Source organism: Sorghum bicolor, chromosome 5, assembly GCF_000003195.3.
Source record: "Sorghum bicolor cultivar BTx623 chromosome 5, Sorghum_bicolor_NCBIv3, whole genome shotgun sequence".
NCBI lineage: Eukaryota > Viridiplantae > Streptophyta > Magnoliopsida > Poales > Poaceae > Sorghum > Sorghum bicolor.
The window spans coordinates 55,960,170-55,975,803 of record NC_012874.2 but is presented as its reverse complement, the minus strand read 5'-3'; the positions used below and the strand labels follow the sequence as shown (position 1 = coordinate 55,975,803).

The 15,634-nt window shown below is 39.2% G+C and overlaps 1 protein-coding gene across 1 annotated transcript; it reads right to left on the bottom strand.

Annotated features, from left to right (window-relative positions):
• On the bottom strand, window positions 1,422–14,364 carry LOC8057632 (protein HASTY 1). Its single transcript, XM_021462079.1, has 10 exons — window positions 14,314–14,364; window positions 7,989–8,184; window positions 7,423–7,694; window positions 5,544–5,687; window positions 5,391–5,456; window positions 5,131–5,143; window positions 3,829–3,877; window positions 3,496–3,763; window positions 3,262–3,410; window positions 1,422–1,977 (listed from the first exon to the last, which is right to left on the bottom strand). The coding sequence occupies exons 1-10, from the start codon at window positions 14,362–14,364 to the stop codon at window positions 1,422–1,424; spliced, it is 1,764 nt and encodes a 587-aa protein (XP_021317754.1).

Sequence of the window (15,634 nt, the reverse complement as noted above, 5' to 3'; positions counted from 1 at the left end):
AACCTGCCTTAATTCGTGAAAAGAAATATTTTGAGTATCACATCGGATATGTCGGCACACATTTAAAGTATTAAACATAAACTAAAAACAAATTACATAGCTCGTCGTCTAGAAACCACAAGACGAAATTTTTAAGTCTAGTTAATTCCTCATTAGTATATACTGATTGTAGCAATTATTGCTAATCATAGATATTTAAAGGATTCATCTCACGATTTATAATTAAATTGTACAATTAGGCTTTTATCTACATTTAATGCTTCATGTATATGTTGAAAAATTTGACTGTTATAAATAAAAAGTTCTGGGCTCTTAGATCTCTTGCTGGGGCTAGAGGTCGTGGTGCTCGTGCTGCTGGCCCTCTTGGTGCCACTGTTAGGTGGTATCAGCCCTCTTGGTGCCACTGTTAGGTGGTATCAGCTGGTCATCGTGCTCATCTATGTTGACAGTCCTTAACTACCATAAAGCAACCCATCAACTAATCATAAAAAGGATCAATACAACATAATATCAACGTAGTATAGGGGGGGTTATCTAACAGAATTCCACAATTTTGTAGAATCTGTGTTCTGCTAGGGTGTATTAGGAAATACAGAGGAGATTTGAAGAATATCAAGCTAAAAAGAATATTTTTTGGTAAAACCAAATGGAGAAGAATCTAGAAGACACGAGTAGACACGTTGGCAAAGATGGGGCCCACTTGGAATAGAGCTAGGTCAACCGCCCTAGTCCCTAGGGTGGGTGCCCTAGGTGGGGCCTACCTATTAGCACCCTTTTGCCATGATCCTCCACCGCCTCCAAGGATTGATCTTCTCCATCTATTTAAGTTGGTTTGATCCAAGGGCTGTGGTTTACTCCACTGGCCTATATAAACCGAGCCCTCCCCTTGAGAGAAGCACCAAGTCATTTGGTTCAAGTCATCAGAGCTAGAAACCTAGTCTCCTTAGAGCTCCACCAAATCTATCTCTTGTATTATATATATACTTTTGTTTAGACTATAGTTATGACTTTGCTCTACTTGATTATATTCTCAATTATATTATTTTTTGCCTACTTTGCATAATTATACTCGAATAAGGAAAACCAAGGTAGTTGTACAATTCTTGACAAAGAACAACAAGATCCTCGTTAACATTATTGCTTCTACTTGAGTTCAACCTGCAACTCAAATGTCTGATTGCACATGGTAGCTGGTCATCTAGGCATTTAATAATAGATGGAAGCAGCTCATCTGAAACAAATAGCTTAAGTATTTCATCTTTACTAATGTCAGCAAGCTGAACCAAAGCACGGCAAAAGGGAATAGCTTTCTTGGCTGCTACATCATCCACCAAATACCCAAAAAGACTCATCCTTAATCTCCCATAGCAACCAAGAACTAAAAGATACCTGCGAACCAAATGATGGATTTAAGTGTTCTTCTATGTCTGTTTACTAAAAGTAAATGCAACTGAAATTAAGCTAAACAGATCATTTTTATACTTAATTAGAGAATTTGATGCTGATGGTCCCAAATCTTGGATAGTCATCTTTTTGTCATTGGCATCTTCAAAATATTCATGTAGGAGATCACTGTTTAACTCTGGGGAAGATACACTTTCAAAAATATGAGAAACATCACGTGTGAATTGAAGCAAGATAGCCTGTTCCAACTTCTCAATGTTTTCTGCCGATTCAGAAACTTTGCCAAAGTAATGAGGGACTTTAGCTCGACCTTCATGTAAAAGACTGAACCAAGCATAGTATAGTACATCCTCACAGTGCCTAAGTAAGGGTCCCAGGAGATTCAACATCCATTCCTTCCAGTATTTGACAGGGCAATATTTGATCAATGGAAGAAAAACTTGATGGATAAGTTTGCCTAAATGCCTAAACTCCATAGAACCTAGATCGACAAAAACAACACTTAAATATGAACAATGCAAAATATAATCAAATGCTCCCTCAACAGACATAGATAGACCTATAATTTTGTACCTGCAACATGTTATTAAGTTCAGATCAGTGAAAATTAGTTTTACAGCCAAGTACGAAAAAATGAAAAAAAATTGCTAGACAAAAGTTATACTCCTCAACAATTACGTTGTGTATCAAACCAAATGACCAAAAATGAAATGGTGATATTGCAATTAATTGAAATGCAATGTCATTGGCCACAAAGGGTCTAATCGGTTGCTCGCATTGTGATAGCCTGTGTAAGGGTCCCAAACTACCATATACTCCCTCCATTCCAAACTATAAGTCATTCCAAGAATCTTGGAGAGTCAAAACATTTTCAAGTTTGACCAAAATTATAAAGAGAAATACTAAGATTTGTAACATAAAGTGAGTATACTATGAAAATATAATTAAGGAAGAATCTAATGATACTTAGTTGGTATCATAATAATAATTATTTTATCATATAAATTTGGCAAACTTAGGATAGTTTGACTCTCCAAGATTCTTGGAATAACTTACAATTTGGGATGGAGGGAGTATATAGGTACTAAAAACAAATGTTATTACATTTTATGTCATGTGGAAGTATGCTAATAGGGACTCTGGTTGCATCAAGGATGACAGTGCCAGCAGCATAAGCGACAACGGCTTATTACACAAGTTAAATATTGAGATTCAATTTTCTATGTAATCCATATTGTTAGGGCCAATCCATATGTAGGGCATGTGATGATCTTTCACACAACCGCCTTTGCTGTGCCTGTGAAGACATGGCACTTCAAAAATAGCGGCATCCGGTATATGTCACCTTCACTACTAGATCATATTCCAACTTCATCAATTTCAAATATACAGGCCTCTCTTTATATCTAACACTGTAAAATGGATCCCAATACTGCCCGCCAAGTAAAATAGCTAAAACCATGAGGGAAATGTGCATAAATTCAAAGATGACACAGGATGTCAACTTTAAATCACTATATTTGCATAACATAAATATGTTAACTTCAATGAAACAAAAGTAAAGGAAAGAGAAATTTTTAACCAAATATCTCCCTGTTAATCAAGCACAAACACCTGGACCAACTATGAAAGGGAACAGCTAGGCACAAATGTGACTGAGGTGTTTTCTGTTACAGTTTAAGTACGTAAAATGGATCTAACATAAAAATAAAATAAAATTATATCATATCATTATGAGGATCCTGATGGTTCCCCACAATTTGAAGAGCCCTGTATTGTTTGGCTTTTGTGCATGTGTTCTCTAGTATAATGTGAAAAGGGGGAGTAGACAATGGAAATAACACTAGAATTGCTTACCCACTCTCTCTGATCTGCTCTAACAATTTCTTTGTCTCGTCCTGTTGAGAATCTTCCTCACCATTCCACAAAGTTTTTGCTTTTTCAAGTTTTTCAGATAAATTGCAAGCAATTTGGCCTTTCCAGAGAGCATGTATGCATCGAAGTAACTGAAGATAAAATGTTAAACATGAGATGTGTAAATGTCCTTATAATCTTACTTTAGGAAACCTGGAAGTTCATTTTAACTTGTACCTGCAGCAGCAAAGGAAGGAACAAGTGAAGGGACACAGAGGAAGTATCATAAGACTGCATCTCAGTAAGTCCTCCTTCTATGCATCTTTCAAGCTCATCCTCACAGAACTTCACAACATTGTAAACAATCTTCAAGAAATCAGCATCAGAAAACAGACATGATAGCCCAAATCCATTAGAGAGATATGTACTCAACCAATCTGGTTGGGTCCATATTGTGTTCAGAGCATTAAGTAGCCAAGGAATTATGCCTTTGCACTTGGTGTTCCTACATGAAACTCAAAAGTGCAAAAATCATTTTCTAATGCACAGATGGTTGTGGTTCGACATTACTCCAGCTCGTAAATAGCATCTGGAGGTAATGCAATGATACACAGCTCTCCTGCGTATTTGAGAAGAAAAAAACTCTAATCATTAACTAATGTTTTGAACACATCATGAAAACCCAACCATACTACTCTACTCTCCATAAAGGGCCTACCCAGTGCTAAAAGCTCCCACAAATTATATAGCCGATGGAAGGAACAAAATGTGTGCACAGTGCACATATTAATAATAAATTCTAATCAATTAACAACAATCATTGAGCATTAAATACACGCTTGGAGAGAGGAGAGAGAAAGAGTTTTCCATATGATGAAAACATAATCATGCTATACCTCAGACTGGTTATTATAACAAAACCTTGACATAGTATATTATGCTCTGCAAAGAGAAGACAGGCCTTAACTTGACACTACCGGATTGGGGGGGTTTGCCGTGTGCCTCGGGCACACGGCAAAGGCCAAACCGCACACGGCGAAGGCTTTGCCGTGTGTTGCCCACGGCGAAGAACACACGGCAAATCCTTCCACGGTAAACCTTATCTTTACTCACGGCCAAATTGTGGGCACACGGCGAAGCTTTGCCGTGAGTCAGTCCTGACACACGGCAAAAAAAAGGTGATGGACGGCGTGGAACGGAGGGGGACGGTTTGATGACAGGGTTTGCCGTGTGTTGCACACGGCAAACCTTTGCCGTGAGCTACAGTAAGCACACGGCAAAAATTATAAAGAATTTTTTATTTTTCCTGAAAAGAGCGTTGTAGTGCTTATAGAAAAAGTTTCGAAATCAAACTCAAATATGAAAGTCGAATCTACTCCAACTCATACTCCTTCACTTATAACACTATGAAACTTCTTCGAAGATTATTTGGTTTCTACACATCATATAAGACAACTTATTCGAAATCTTCCCAAACTTTTTTTACGACGTCTATGTATGATAACATGACATATGTACAAGTTTCAGGATTTACGCAATAAAATAGCATTTATTAGAATTTTTAAAAAGCACCAACGCATGTTCGGCGTCGTGTCTCCTAACCACGGCATTCGAAAGTTATTTCCGTTTCGAATGTGTGTTCTCAGACAGGGTTAGGTAACATGAATATCATTTTTCCGATATTTTTTTCAACAATTTCACTGAGTCGTAGTTCAAATTTGACCGCATCCGAAAAAATGAAATTAAATGCTGTTAATTGCAAAAATATAGCAAATATGTTTCAAATTTTATGAAATTTGAGTATGAAGTTACAAATGGTGAGTGAGTAGACAAGAAAAAATTTGGAGGGCAAAATCTGAAAAAAAGACAAACTGTTCGCCGTGTGCTGCACACATGGCACACGGCAAACGTTGACGGCAGGGTGTGGACGTTCGTATGGAGTTAGTTTTTGCCGTGTGTCTTATTTTTACCGTGGGTTGCTCACGTTAAAGTTTTAAGTTTGCCGTGTGCCTGGTGTTTGCCGTGAGCAACACACGGCAAAGGCTAGATATACCGTGTGCCTAGGGTTTGCCGTGTGCTTGGACAGGGCACACGGCAAACCCGACCTTTGCCGTGTGTTGCTCACGGCAAACTTTCGGGCACACGGCAAAGGCCGGCTCTCCGGTAGTGTGATGACTATAAGCCTTTCCATCCAAACCCTGTACCATCAACTAGACGACTTTAGATAAGAGAAATGAGGTTAATAGCATCCTAGTGCATTAGATGAGTGTCAAAAAGGCACTTACCAACATTTGTGGGTGAACAATATCAGCAACATTTTCTGAAACAGTAATCCTGTAACCAAATTCATCGTGATCCTCAGGATCAATCTGACCGTCAAGATCACAATTGAGTTCATTGTTGTCAAATATGTCAATTGACATAAGCCTCTGTGGTGCAAATAGAATATGAATAAGAAGAATAGCAAAGGTTTATTTGTTGTAGACCGATAACTAGATAGGTTCTCCTATGATAACTAAGATTCTGCTTATGTGCAAATCACTTTTTCCAGCCCTTGAATCTTCTCTGTGTTGTTCTATAGAAAGTTAAATCAGATTTTTTTTATGTACAAGCCTCCTCTTATGACCAATAGATGTTCCCAGGACACAGCAAAATAGAACTCCACCCAATAAAAAAAATATTGCAGCATAAATAAAATAATATTCTAGAGATATACTGTAGGTTATTTGTTCCAAGAAATATGACATACAAAAAGGAAAAATCCAAGTCACATGCAGATCCAATGATCATTTTTCCTCGAATGCACAGGAGAACTGTGCATCATCATATCAAGAAGGAAAGAGTCGAAATTCCAAAATGACTCATACGACACATGGTGCGCACACAAGGCAGCCCCAAGGACTCCATTGATTACATAAACTCCTGTCACTATCTAATGAGAATAATGACCGAAAACCTTCAGCTCAGTTATCATAACCACAGGCTATACGATCTTCTTTTTTCAGAATCCTGATCCAATAAGCGTGAACATGGACTGCGGACAATGTCTTCCACACCATGCCCTGCAACACCAACCTCTCCTGCTGGAACATGGTGATCCCATGGCTCAGCATAATGGCAGTGGTTAGGATATCATCACCAGATTCCACAACATGGTTGACGGGACATGGAGCCATAACACCAAGCCAGAAGTGTTGACGTTCGTCACATTCTGTTGGCAAGCTACTCTGGGCTGGTGCCTGTTCAAGATGTTACAGTATACGGTGGACCTCCCATGCCATTAGGGTCATGACGTGGAGGCCGTGCAGCTCTTGTAGACGATGCCCGGCCACTCCAACACATCCGCTGTAGCATGCATCAGATAACTGATGCCATTTGTCCCACTACGTGGACCCTGATGACATCTCAGCAGCAAGAACCAGCAGGTAAGTGAGTAGTGACCCCAGAACCTTCCTCCCCTCACGTGTCTCGGCTCCAGCTGTCAGTCACTATAACCTGGCGAGCCAGCTGTGCATAACCGTTTCCCACCACCACTATTCCTTGGCATGTTTACCTACAAAACCCTTTCTTTTATCTTTCTTCTCACTGTCTTGTAAAATTTCCAATATATTTTTCCTGGCTAGATTTAATCAAGCATAAGCCACTGCCACCTGACATGTGAAGCCCACTGCCATGCCACGTGAAACCACAACCAGAAAACCAGTGAGATGCTCTTTGCATGGATTTGGATTATGATTTATTTAGGTTGTTAGATAGTACTGTGGTTTTAGAGAAAAATTGGACAACCTTAATAGTTGAGGTGTCAAATGGACTATGTCTCAACAAAGAGGAAAGAGGAGGGGGAAAATTGGTTGTCCGGGTTTAACTAGGTTCAATTCATACAGGTTTTCGAAAATATTTAGGATTTTGGGAACAAACCTTAACGTTTTTAACTAATACTACTATTAGCGAGATGAAGTTACCTTCATGGTAGAAATAACTATTTCTGTCTCTAAATTGTATGGTGGATGCGAGTTTCAAAAGAAAATAGTGCATTTATTATTCACCATAGCAGCACAAGGTCAAATTTCCTAGTGATCTAAAAAAGTGACTTGCGCATTAGAAAGATCCAAGTCAACATGAGAAAAGCCAAAAGAAAATATCTTTAAACCTTACAAGAATTACCTGAAATTCTAACTCACTCTCGTCATAGTCCACTTGACCATCAAATGCCAGTCCGAAGGATCTCATACAAGATAGATTAACGCTCTTGCTGCTGTCACTATTGCATCCATTACTGGTCTCGGATTGTGCACCATCTAATCTTGTACCTGAAGAGGTGCTGCTACTGTGACTACTTTCACATAATTCTAGGCTGTGTCTCAGTCTCATCTGTGCATTTACATACTCTGACTCTGTACCCAATCCTAGATAACTGGTAGGCACGTCACTGTCAACTGAGAAAGGAAAAGAATGCAGTTAGTAATATGTGAGGAACTACAGAAGTACAGAGTAGACGCATATTACTTAGCATTTGGCAGCGTGCAAAACTAATGAAACAATGCACAGGAAAAAAAGGACTAGAAGGGAAGGGGCATGATATGGATAGGGAAAATAGAACAGATGTCAGGCTGGAGTGTAAGTTGGGGTCAAGAACAGTAGAGAAATATATTATTCAACTTCCTGGCATTGATCTGACATATTAGGTCAACTTTCATCAAACAAACTATTATAATACTTCTATACTTCACCTGTTCCCTCTGCAGCTAGACTTCTGAAGCTATTGTTCGCCGCAAGTACAAGTAAACTACTTGCATGCCTTTTCTGTTCCCTAGACTTGGCTTCTTTACTCAAGGTATGGTCTTCATCAGGGAACTTAACTAGCACCATATTCAAGTTAAGAAGATCAGCAGTGCTAAGGTCCTCACGCCTGAATTTTAGTAGATGCTGAAAAATGTAGAAGTAAAAAGAAACTAATAAGTACTATACAACCATCCTATAATTCTAAAAGTCATTATCAACACATACAACCTCCTCGTAGTGTATGCCTTTCACCCTTAAAATAATAGCCACTGGATCACATATGTTAGAATAAAGTGCACCCAATCATATTCAGATAAACAGCATGTTTAAAAACCATAAACAACAGCCATCGCCTATATATCTTATATCATAAATCATTAATTAGATGGAGTAAAGGTGGCAATTCAACAGTTTAGGAACATCTTGTAAAATGCTAACAAATCATGCGTGAGAACCAATTAGTACATGGGCCTAGTCCAGTCCATGAGCATAGAGTTCATGAACACGTACAAGAAAGCACAATGCACTCAAGTACTACCAATACACCATGAACATGGGTATATTACTAAACACTTCCATTATATTTTGATGCCTTATATGATGATAATGGATTACTTTTTGGTCAGTTATACATGCCTGATTATGTTGGATAACTTGATGTCTAGAATGCATGCATTAGTTGATTTTGATGAGTGATTGTCCATGTCTTAATTATCCCTGCGCTAATGTGCAAAAGCGGCACTGTTAAGGTTTATATTGGATGACTTGATGTCTAGTATGCGTGCATTGGTTGATTTTGATGACTGATTATCCATGCCTTAATTACCCCTGCACTAATGTGCTAACGCAGCCCTACTGTTGTTAGATGAAGCCCTGAATACAAATGAAAGCATTTAAAATGACCTTGATCATTTTAGCTCCATGACACTGGACATCAAGCGGGAAATCCTTGCTGACCAGCAAGAGTGACACCTGGACTAACAAAGGCATATAGCATTCCTTATCATCTCTTACCTGTTCCATAGCAATCAAAAATAACTGTCAGCCTAAAAAAGATTTTGATAGAAAGATTAAAAAAGAAATTTTTGATGAAAAGGCATTACAATGCCGCCACAGTTGCATAAACACACGAGTTCTGAAATTGAGCAAAAAAGAAAAGGTGGTGGGGTTCATTTTTAAGATAGAGGCCCCAAGCCTATACAAGAGGCAAATGAACCAAAAACTACAAATGCTCATGACATAAGGGAAACAAACAAAAGTACAGAGATAAAGACTAACCTAAAAGAAAAACACAAGTGGTGTAGTGTCACAAGACCAAAAGGCTCAAATTTCACTAAATCTATTCTGCGTCCTTTGTATGGTGGCTTCACATTTTGTTTCAATTTATTTACCATTGTAATCACAATTGCAGGGGGCTTTCTGTAATCATCATGACCACCTAAGTGTGATGTTGAGGCAGTTATAATTTTGAAAGCTTGTAATCAACCCCAAATTCCTAGACCACGAAACTAGTAGATAAAAGGACATTGAAAGGAACAATTGCGCAGGCTTACATGTGGATCCATGAAGGTGGGGGCAGGTGGGGACTCCACTTGGGCCATTAAGGGCTATTGGGCGAACCCCTAGTATTTTCAGAAGCTCCCCACTGAAGAATTAGTAGCCCGCCGATGATCGGGTTAGTAAGGCGCCAGACAGCACCAAAATTAGCAACTAACCAATCATTGCGAACAGAAAAAAAAAGGAATTGGGGTCCGATCGAGAAATAAGGGGAAAGAATTTGTCCAGAAAAAAATTCTTCTTTGTACACTTACTAACATAAGAGGGAATTAGGCCTCGCCCATCCCCCACCACTAGAGACGAGATTAGGGGAGGGGCGCTTCGGGCTGCGGCGGCGGCAGTGGGCGAAGGAGGCGAGGAGCGGCCGGTGGGCGGCGCCCGTGCGGCCGTGCCCGTTGAGGAGCGATGGTCGATGGGTTTTTCGTGAGTCGGAGGCAGCAGCACGTCTGTATGTCTTGGGATCTTGGCCCTTTTATAATTATTTAGTTTACGAAAACTTTTGTTTGGGTTAGCATTTTCATATTATTTGATAATTAATGTTCAATTATTGACTAATTAAACTTAAAAACTTATAAATTATATACAAACTATATAATTAATTATTTTTTATCTATATTTAATAATTTATATATGTAATCCAGTCATGAACTAAACCTGCCTTAATTCGTGAAAAGAAATATTTTGAGTATCACATCGGATATGTCGGCACACATTTAAAGTATTAAACATAAACGAAAAACAAATTACATAGCTCGTCGTCTGGAAACCGCAAGACGGAATTTTTAAGTCTACTTAATTCATCATTAGTATATACTGATTATTGTAGCAATTATTGCTAATCTTAGATATTTAAAGGATTCATCTCAAGATTTATAATTAAATTGTACAATTAGGCTTTTAGCTACATTTAATGCTTCATGTATATGTTGAAAAATTTGACTGTTATAAATAAAAAGTTCTGGGCTCTTAGATCTCTTGCTGGGGTTGGACGTTGTGGTGCTCGTGCTGCTGGCCCTCTTGGTGCCACTGTTAGGTGGTATCAGGTGGTCATCGTGCTCATCTATGTTGACAGTCCTTAACTACCATAAAGCAACCCATCAACTAATCATAAAAAGGATCAATACAACATAATATCAATGTAGTATAGGGGGGTTATCTAACAGAATTCCACAATTTTGTAGAATCTGTGTTCTGCTAGGGTGTATTAGGAATTACATAGGAGATTTGAAGAATATCAAGCTAAAAAGTATATTTTTTGGCAAAACCAAATGGAGAAGAATCTAGAAGACACGTTGGCAAAGATGGGGCCCACTTGGAATAGAGCTAGGTCAACCGCCCTAGTCCCTAGGGTGGGTGCCCTAGGTGGGGTCCACCTATTAGCACCCTTTTGCCATGATCCTCCACCGCCTCCAAGGATTGATCTTCTCCATCTATTTAAGTTGGTTTGATCCAAGGGTTGTGGTTTACTCCACTGGCCTATATAAACTGAGCCCTCCCCTTGAGAGAAGCACCAAGTCATTTGATTCAAGTCATTAGAGCTAGAAACCCAGTCTCCATAGAGCTCCACCAAATCTAGAGCCTTGTTACAAAGGTTATAGTAGAGAGGAGGCACTTCAGTTGGATTTTGGATCTGTCGGGAGCATTGTTCATTTTTAAGATACAGGCCCCAAGCCTATACAAGTGGCAAATGAACCAAAAACTACAAATGCTCATGACATAAGGGAAACAAACAAAAGTACAGAGATAAATACTAACCTAAAAGAGAAATACAAGTGGTGTTAGTGTCACAAGACGAAAAATCTCAAATTTCACTAAATCTATTCTGCGTCCTTTGTATGGTGGCTTCACATTTTGCTTTAATTTATTGAACATTGTAATCACAATTGCAGGGGGCTTTCTGTAATCATCATGACCACCTAAGTGTGATGTTGAGGCAGTTATAAATTTGAAAGCATGTAATCAACCCCAAATTCCTAGACCACAAAACTAGTAGATAAAAGGACATCGAAAGGAACAATTGCACAGGCTTACATGTGGATCCATGAAGGTGGGGGCAGGTGCGGACTCCACTTGGGCCATTAAGGGCTATTGGGCGAACCCCTAGTATTTTCAGAAGCTTCGCATTGAAGAATTAGTAGCCCGCCGATGATCGGGTTAGTAAGGCGCCAGACAGCACCAAAATTAGCAACTAACCAATCATTGCGAACAGAAAAAAAGGAATTGAGGTCCGATCGAGAAATAAGGGGAAAGAATCTGTCCAGAAAAAAATTCTTTTTTGTACACTTACTAACACAAGAGCGAACCACTAGACACGAGATTAGGGGAGGGGCGCTTCGGGCTGCGGCGGCGGCGGTGGGCGAAGGAGGCGAGGAGCGGCCGGTGGGCGGCGCCCGTGCGGCCGTGCCTGTCGAGGAGCGAGGGCCGATGGGTTTTTCGCGAGTCGGAGGTAGCAGCACGTCTCTATGTCTTGGGATCTTGGCCCTTTTATAATTGTTTAGTTTATGAAAACTTTTGATTGGGTTAGCATTTTCATATTATTTGATAATTAATGTTCAATTATTGACTAATTAAACTTAAAAAATTAGAAATTATATACAAACTATATAATTAATTATTTTTTATCTATATTTAATAATTTATATATGTGTCCAGTCATGAACTAAACCTGTCTTAATTCGTGAAAAGAAATATTTTGAGTATCACATCGGATATGTCGGCACACATTTAAAGTTTTAAACATAAACTAAAAACAAATTACATAGCTTGTCGTCTGGAAACCGCAAGACGAAATTTTTAAGTCTAGTTAATTCATCATTAGTATATACTGATTGTAGCAATTATTGCTAATCATAGATATTTAACGGATTCATCTCACGATTTATAATTAAATTGTACAATTAGGCTTTTATCTACATTTAATGCTTCATGTATATGTTGAAAAATTCGACTCTTATAAATAAAAAGTTCTGGGCTCTTAGATCTCTTGCTGGGGCTGGAGGTCGTGGTGCTCGTGCTGCTGGCCCTCTTGGTGCCACTGTTAGGTGGTATCAGCTGGTCATCGTGCTCATCTATATTGACAGTCCTTAACTACCATAAAGCAACCCATCAACTAATCATAAAAAGGATCAATACAACATAATATCAACATAGTATAGGGGGGTTATCTAACAGAATTCCACAATTTTGTAGAATCTGTGTTCTGCTAGGGTGTATTAGGAATTACATAGGAGATTTGAAGAATATCAAGCTAAAAAGTATATTTTTTGGCAAAACCAAATGGAGTAGAATCTAGAAGACACGTTGGCAAAGATGAGGCCCACTTGGAATAGAGCTAGGTCAACCGCCCTAGTCCCTAGGGTGGGTGCCCTAGGTGGGGCCCACCTATTAGCACCCTTTTGCCATGATCCTCCACCGCCTCCAAGGATTGATCTTCTCCATCTATTTAAGTTGGTTTGATCCAAGGGCTGTGGTTTACTCCACTGGCCTATATAAACCGAGCCCTCCCCTTGAGAGAAGCACCAAGTCATTTGATTCAAGTCATCAGAGCTAGAAACCCAGTCTCCTTAGAGCTCCACCAAATCTCTCTCTTGTATTATATATATACTTTTGTGTAGACTATAGTTATGACTTTGCTCTACTTGATTATATTCTCAATTATATTATTTTTTGCCTACTTTGCATAATTATACTCCAATAAGGAAAACCAAAACTCGAGCTCGAATTTTAATAAAGGGTTAGCAGTTAGCCAAAAAGTAACTGGTTATTCTTATGAGCTAATTTTTTACTTTGACAAATTTTTGCAGGATTTTGCTTTTCTCTTTTTGAATTTTCTGATTTTATAATGAAGGAAATAAATGTGAATGCTATTATTTTTATTTATTTATATGCCACCACAGTAAATATTCCTTTGGGGTTACCTTAAGTTTATTCACATGGGGCTTTTGTATTTATGATGCAATAAATAAAGTAGTAAATATTTTTCTTATTTTATATTTAATGTGCAAAGAAATAAATGTACTACTAAATGTGTTGAAACAAAACTACTAATGTATGATAACTTAATTAGATAACTACCACTCTAACCTTATGGCTAGGGTATGGAATTTAAAGTCTACCGACAAGACTTGATAAAGGAGAATACTTACTCAATAGGTTCATCGTCTCAGATTACTTCAGTCAATTCCCCCTCTTGCGGTGATGTAGTAGGTGCTTCTTCTTTCTCCTTCTATCTCATTTATGTCTCTTCTGCTTCTCTCTTTTCTCTTTAGCTTTATTTTCTTTCTCCCATTGTTCTAGTTGTGCTTGGATCTCTTCCTTTTGTGCTTTGATGATCTGGTCCATTCTTTAAGCTTCCTCTTCCCACTCACTCCATCGTGGTGCTTGTACGGTCTCCTCTTGCTCTTTGTAGCAGTCTTCATACTTCACAATCTTGCCACGAAATTATTCTCATCCGTAGTGAGGCTGGGCAGCCTGACGGCGTGGTTGGCGTCTTCTCCTATTGCATTGCTTCTTGATCTGCTCATGGTTAAAAAGTATTCTAAATTCACAACGTACCTTTCCAGTGGGTAGGTTGAAGTGGATCTATCCAGAATTAATGTAGATAACAGCGTTGGCGATGTTGAGAAATGGTCTTTCAAGAAGGATAGGGGATTCATCGTCTCCCTGTATGTCAAGAACTAGAAAATTTGTAGGTATATATTTATCTTGTATTCTTACCATGACGTCCTTAACCATGCCTTCAGGAAATCTTAGTGATTGGTCCGCCATCTGCAACTGAATATATCTTGGGTATAAAGGTAAATTATCAAATAAATCATCATATACCTTTTTAGACATTATGTTACAGCTTGATCCAGTATCACAGATGGTGTCGGTGAAAGTGATGTCTCTGATTGTGCATTCAATGATTGGCACACGTTGATCACATCTCTTTGTTGGAAATTGTTGGGTAGCATATGATCATTTTCTGTATTGACAACATTGATTAGTTGAGCAGTTTCTTCAGGTACTTGCTGGGGTTTGTTCTTCCTCCATCTTCTATTGTTCTTCTTTTTGGGTATTACTGGTTTTGATTGCTCTTCTTGTTTGAAAGGATCAAGATGCCCAAGAGGGGGGTGAATTGGGCTTCTCTAAAAATTTAAGCAACCTATAAGCCTCAATTCAATCCTTGTGCGTAAGTGTGTTCTAGAGAGCTACCGAATAAAAGTTTTCAACATTGTTCCAATCCTATTCTAGCGTGGCAATTCTAAGAATGTAAAGTGCTCAAAGTAAATGCTACAAAGTAAGGGATGAAAGGAAGAGGAACATGGCGATGTTTTGTCGAGGTATCGGAGACTCGTCACTCTCCATTAGTCCTCATCGGAGCACCCGTGCAAGGGCCTTGCTCCCCCTTGGTCCGTGCAAGGACCAAGTGCTCTCTACGGGCTGATTTTTCGACACTCCGTCGTAGTGAATCGCCCACAACCGCTAACAAGCTTGACACGAGCCACCCACAAGAACACCGGGTGATCTTCATGCCTCCAATCACCACCGAACTGTCTAGGTGATGGCGATCACCAAGAGTAACAAGCAAAGAACTCTCACTTGACCTAAACAAGGCTAAAGAGAGTGGTGGTTGCACACTTGATCTCTTAATTCTCACTAGAGAAGGATCTCTCAAGAAATCACTCAAATCTCAATCCTCTCTAGGCTCTTGCTTCTCCCTTGCACCACAAGGTGTTTCTCAGCTAAACAAATGGGCAAAAGAGAGCTATCTTGGATGAGGTGAAGAAGTATAAATACCCCCATCAAGTCCAAGAGCTGGCCACACGAAATCAGCAGATTTCATATGCACCAGATGCTCTTTATGTTGCACCGGACGCTCTCCACAGAGAGTCCGGTGCCACTCCAATGGCTAGTTGTACTTTGAAAACCTGCTTACACCGGACGCACGCAAGCGTCTGATATCCTCACCCTAGACGCATCTAGTGAGGAAACCAGTTTTACACCCTCTCTAGATAAGGGAACGGACGCACACCATAGTGTTCGGTGCACGCGT

Bases quoted from the DNA above. Each gene is read 5' to 3' on its own strand.
- LOC8057632 (XM_021462079.1), bottom strand. From the start codon at position 14,364: ATGGCGGACCAATCACTAAGATTTCCTGAAGGCATGGTTAAGGACGTC. The intron at 7,695-7,988 runs GTGAAGTATAGA...TTCCTTTCTCAG, and splicing joins TCTAGCTGCAGAGGGAACAG to TTGACAGTGACGTGCCTACC. The intron at 5,688-7,422 runs GTAATTCTTGTA...TTTGCACCACAG, and splicing joins AGAGTGAGTTAGAATTTCAG to AGGCTTATGTCAATTGACAT.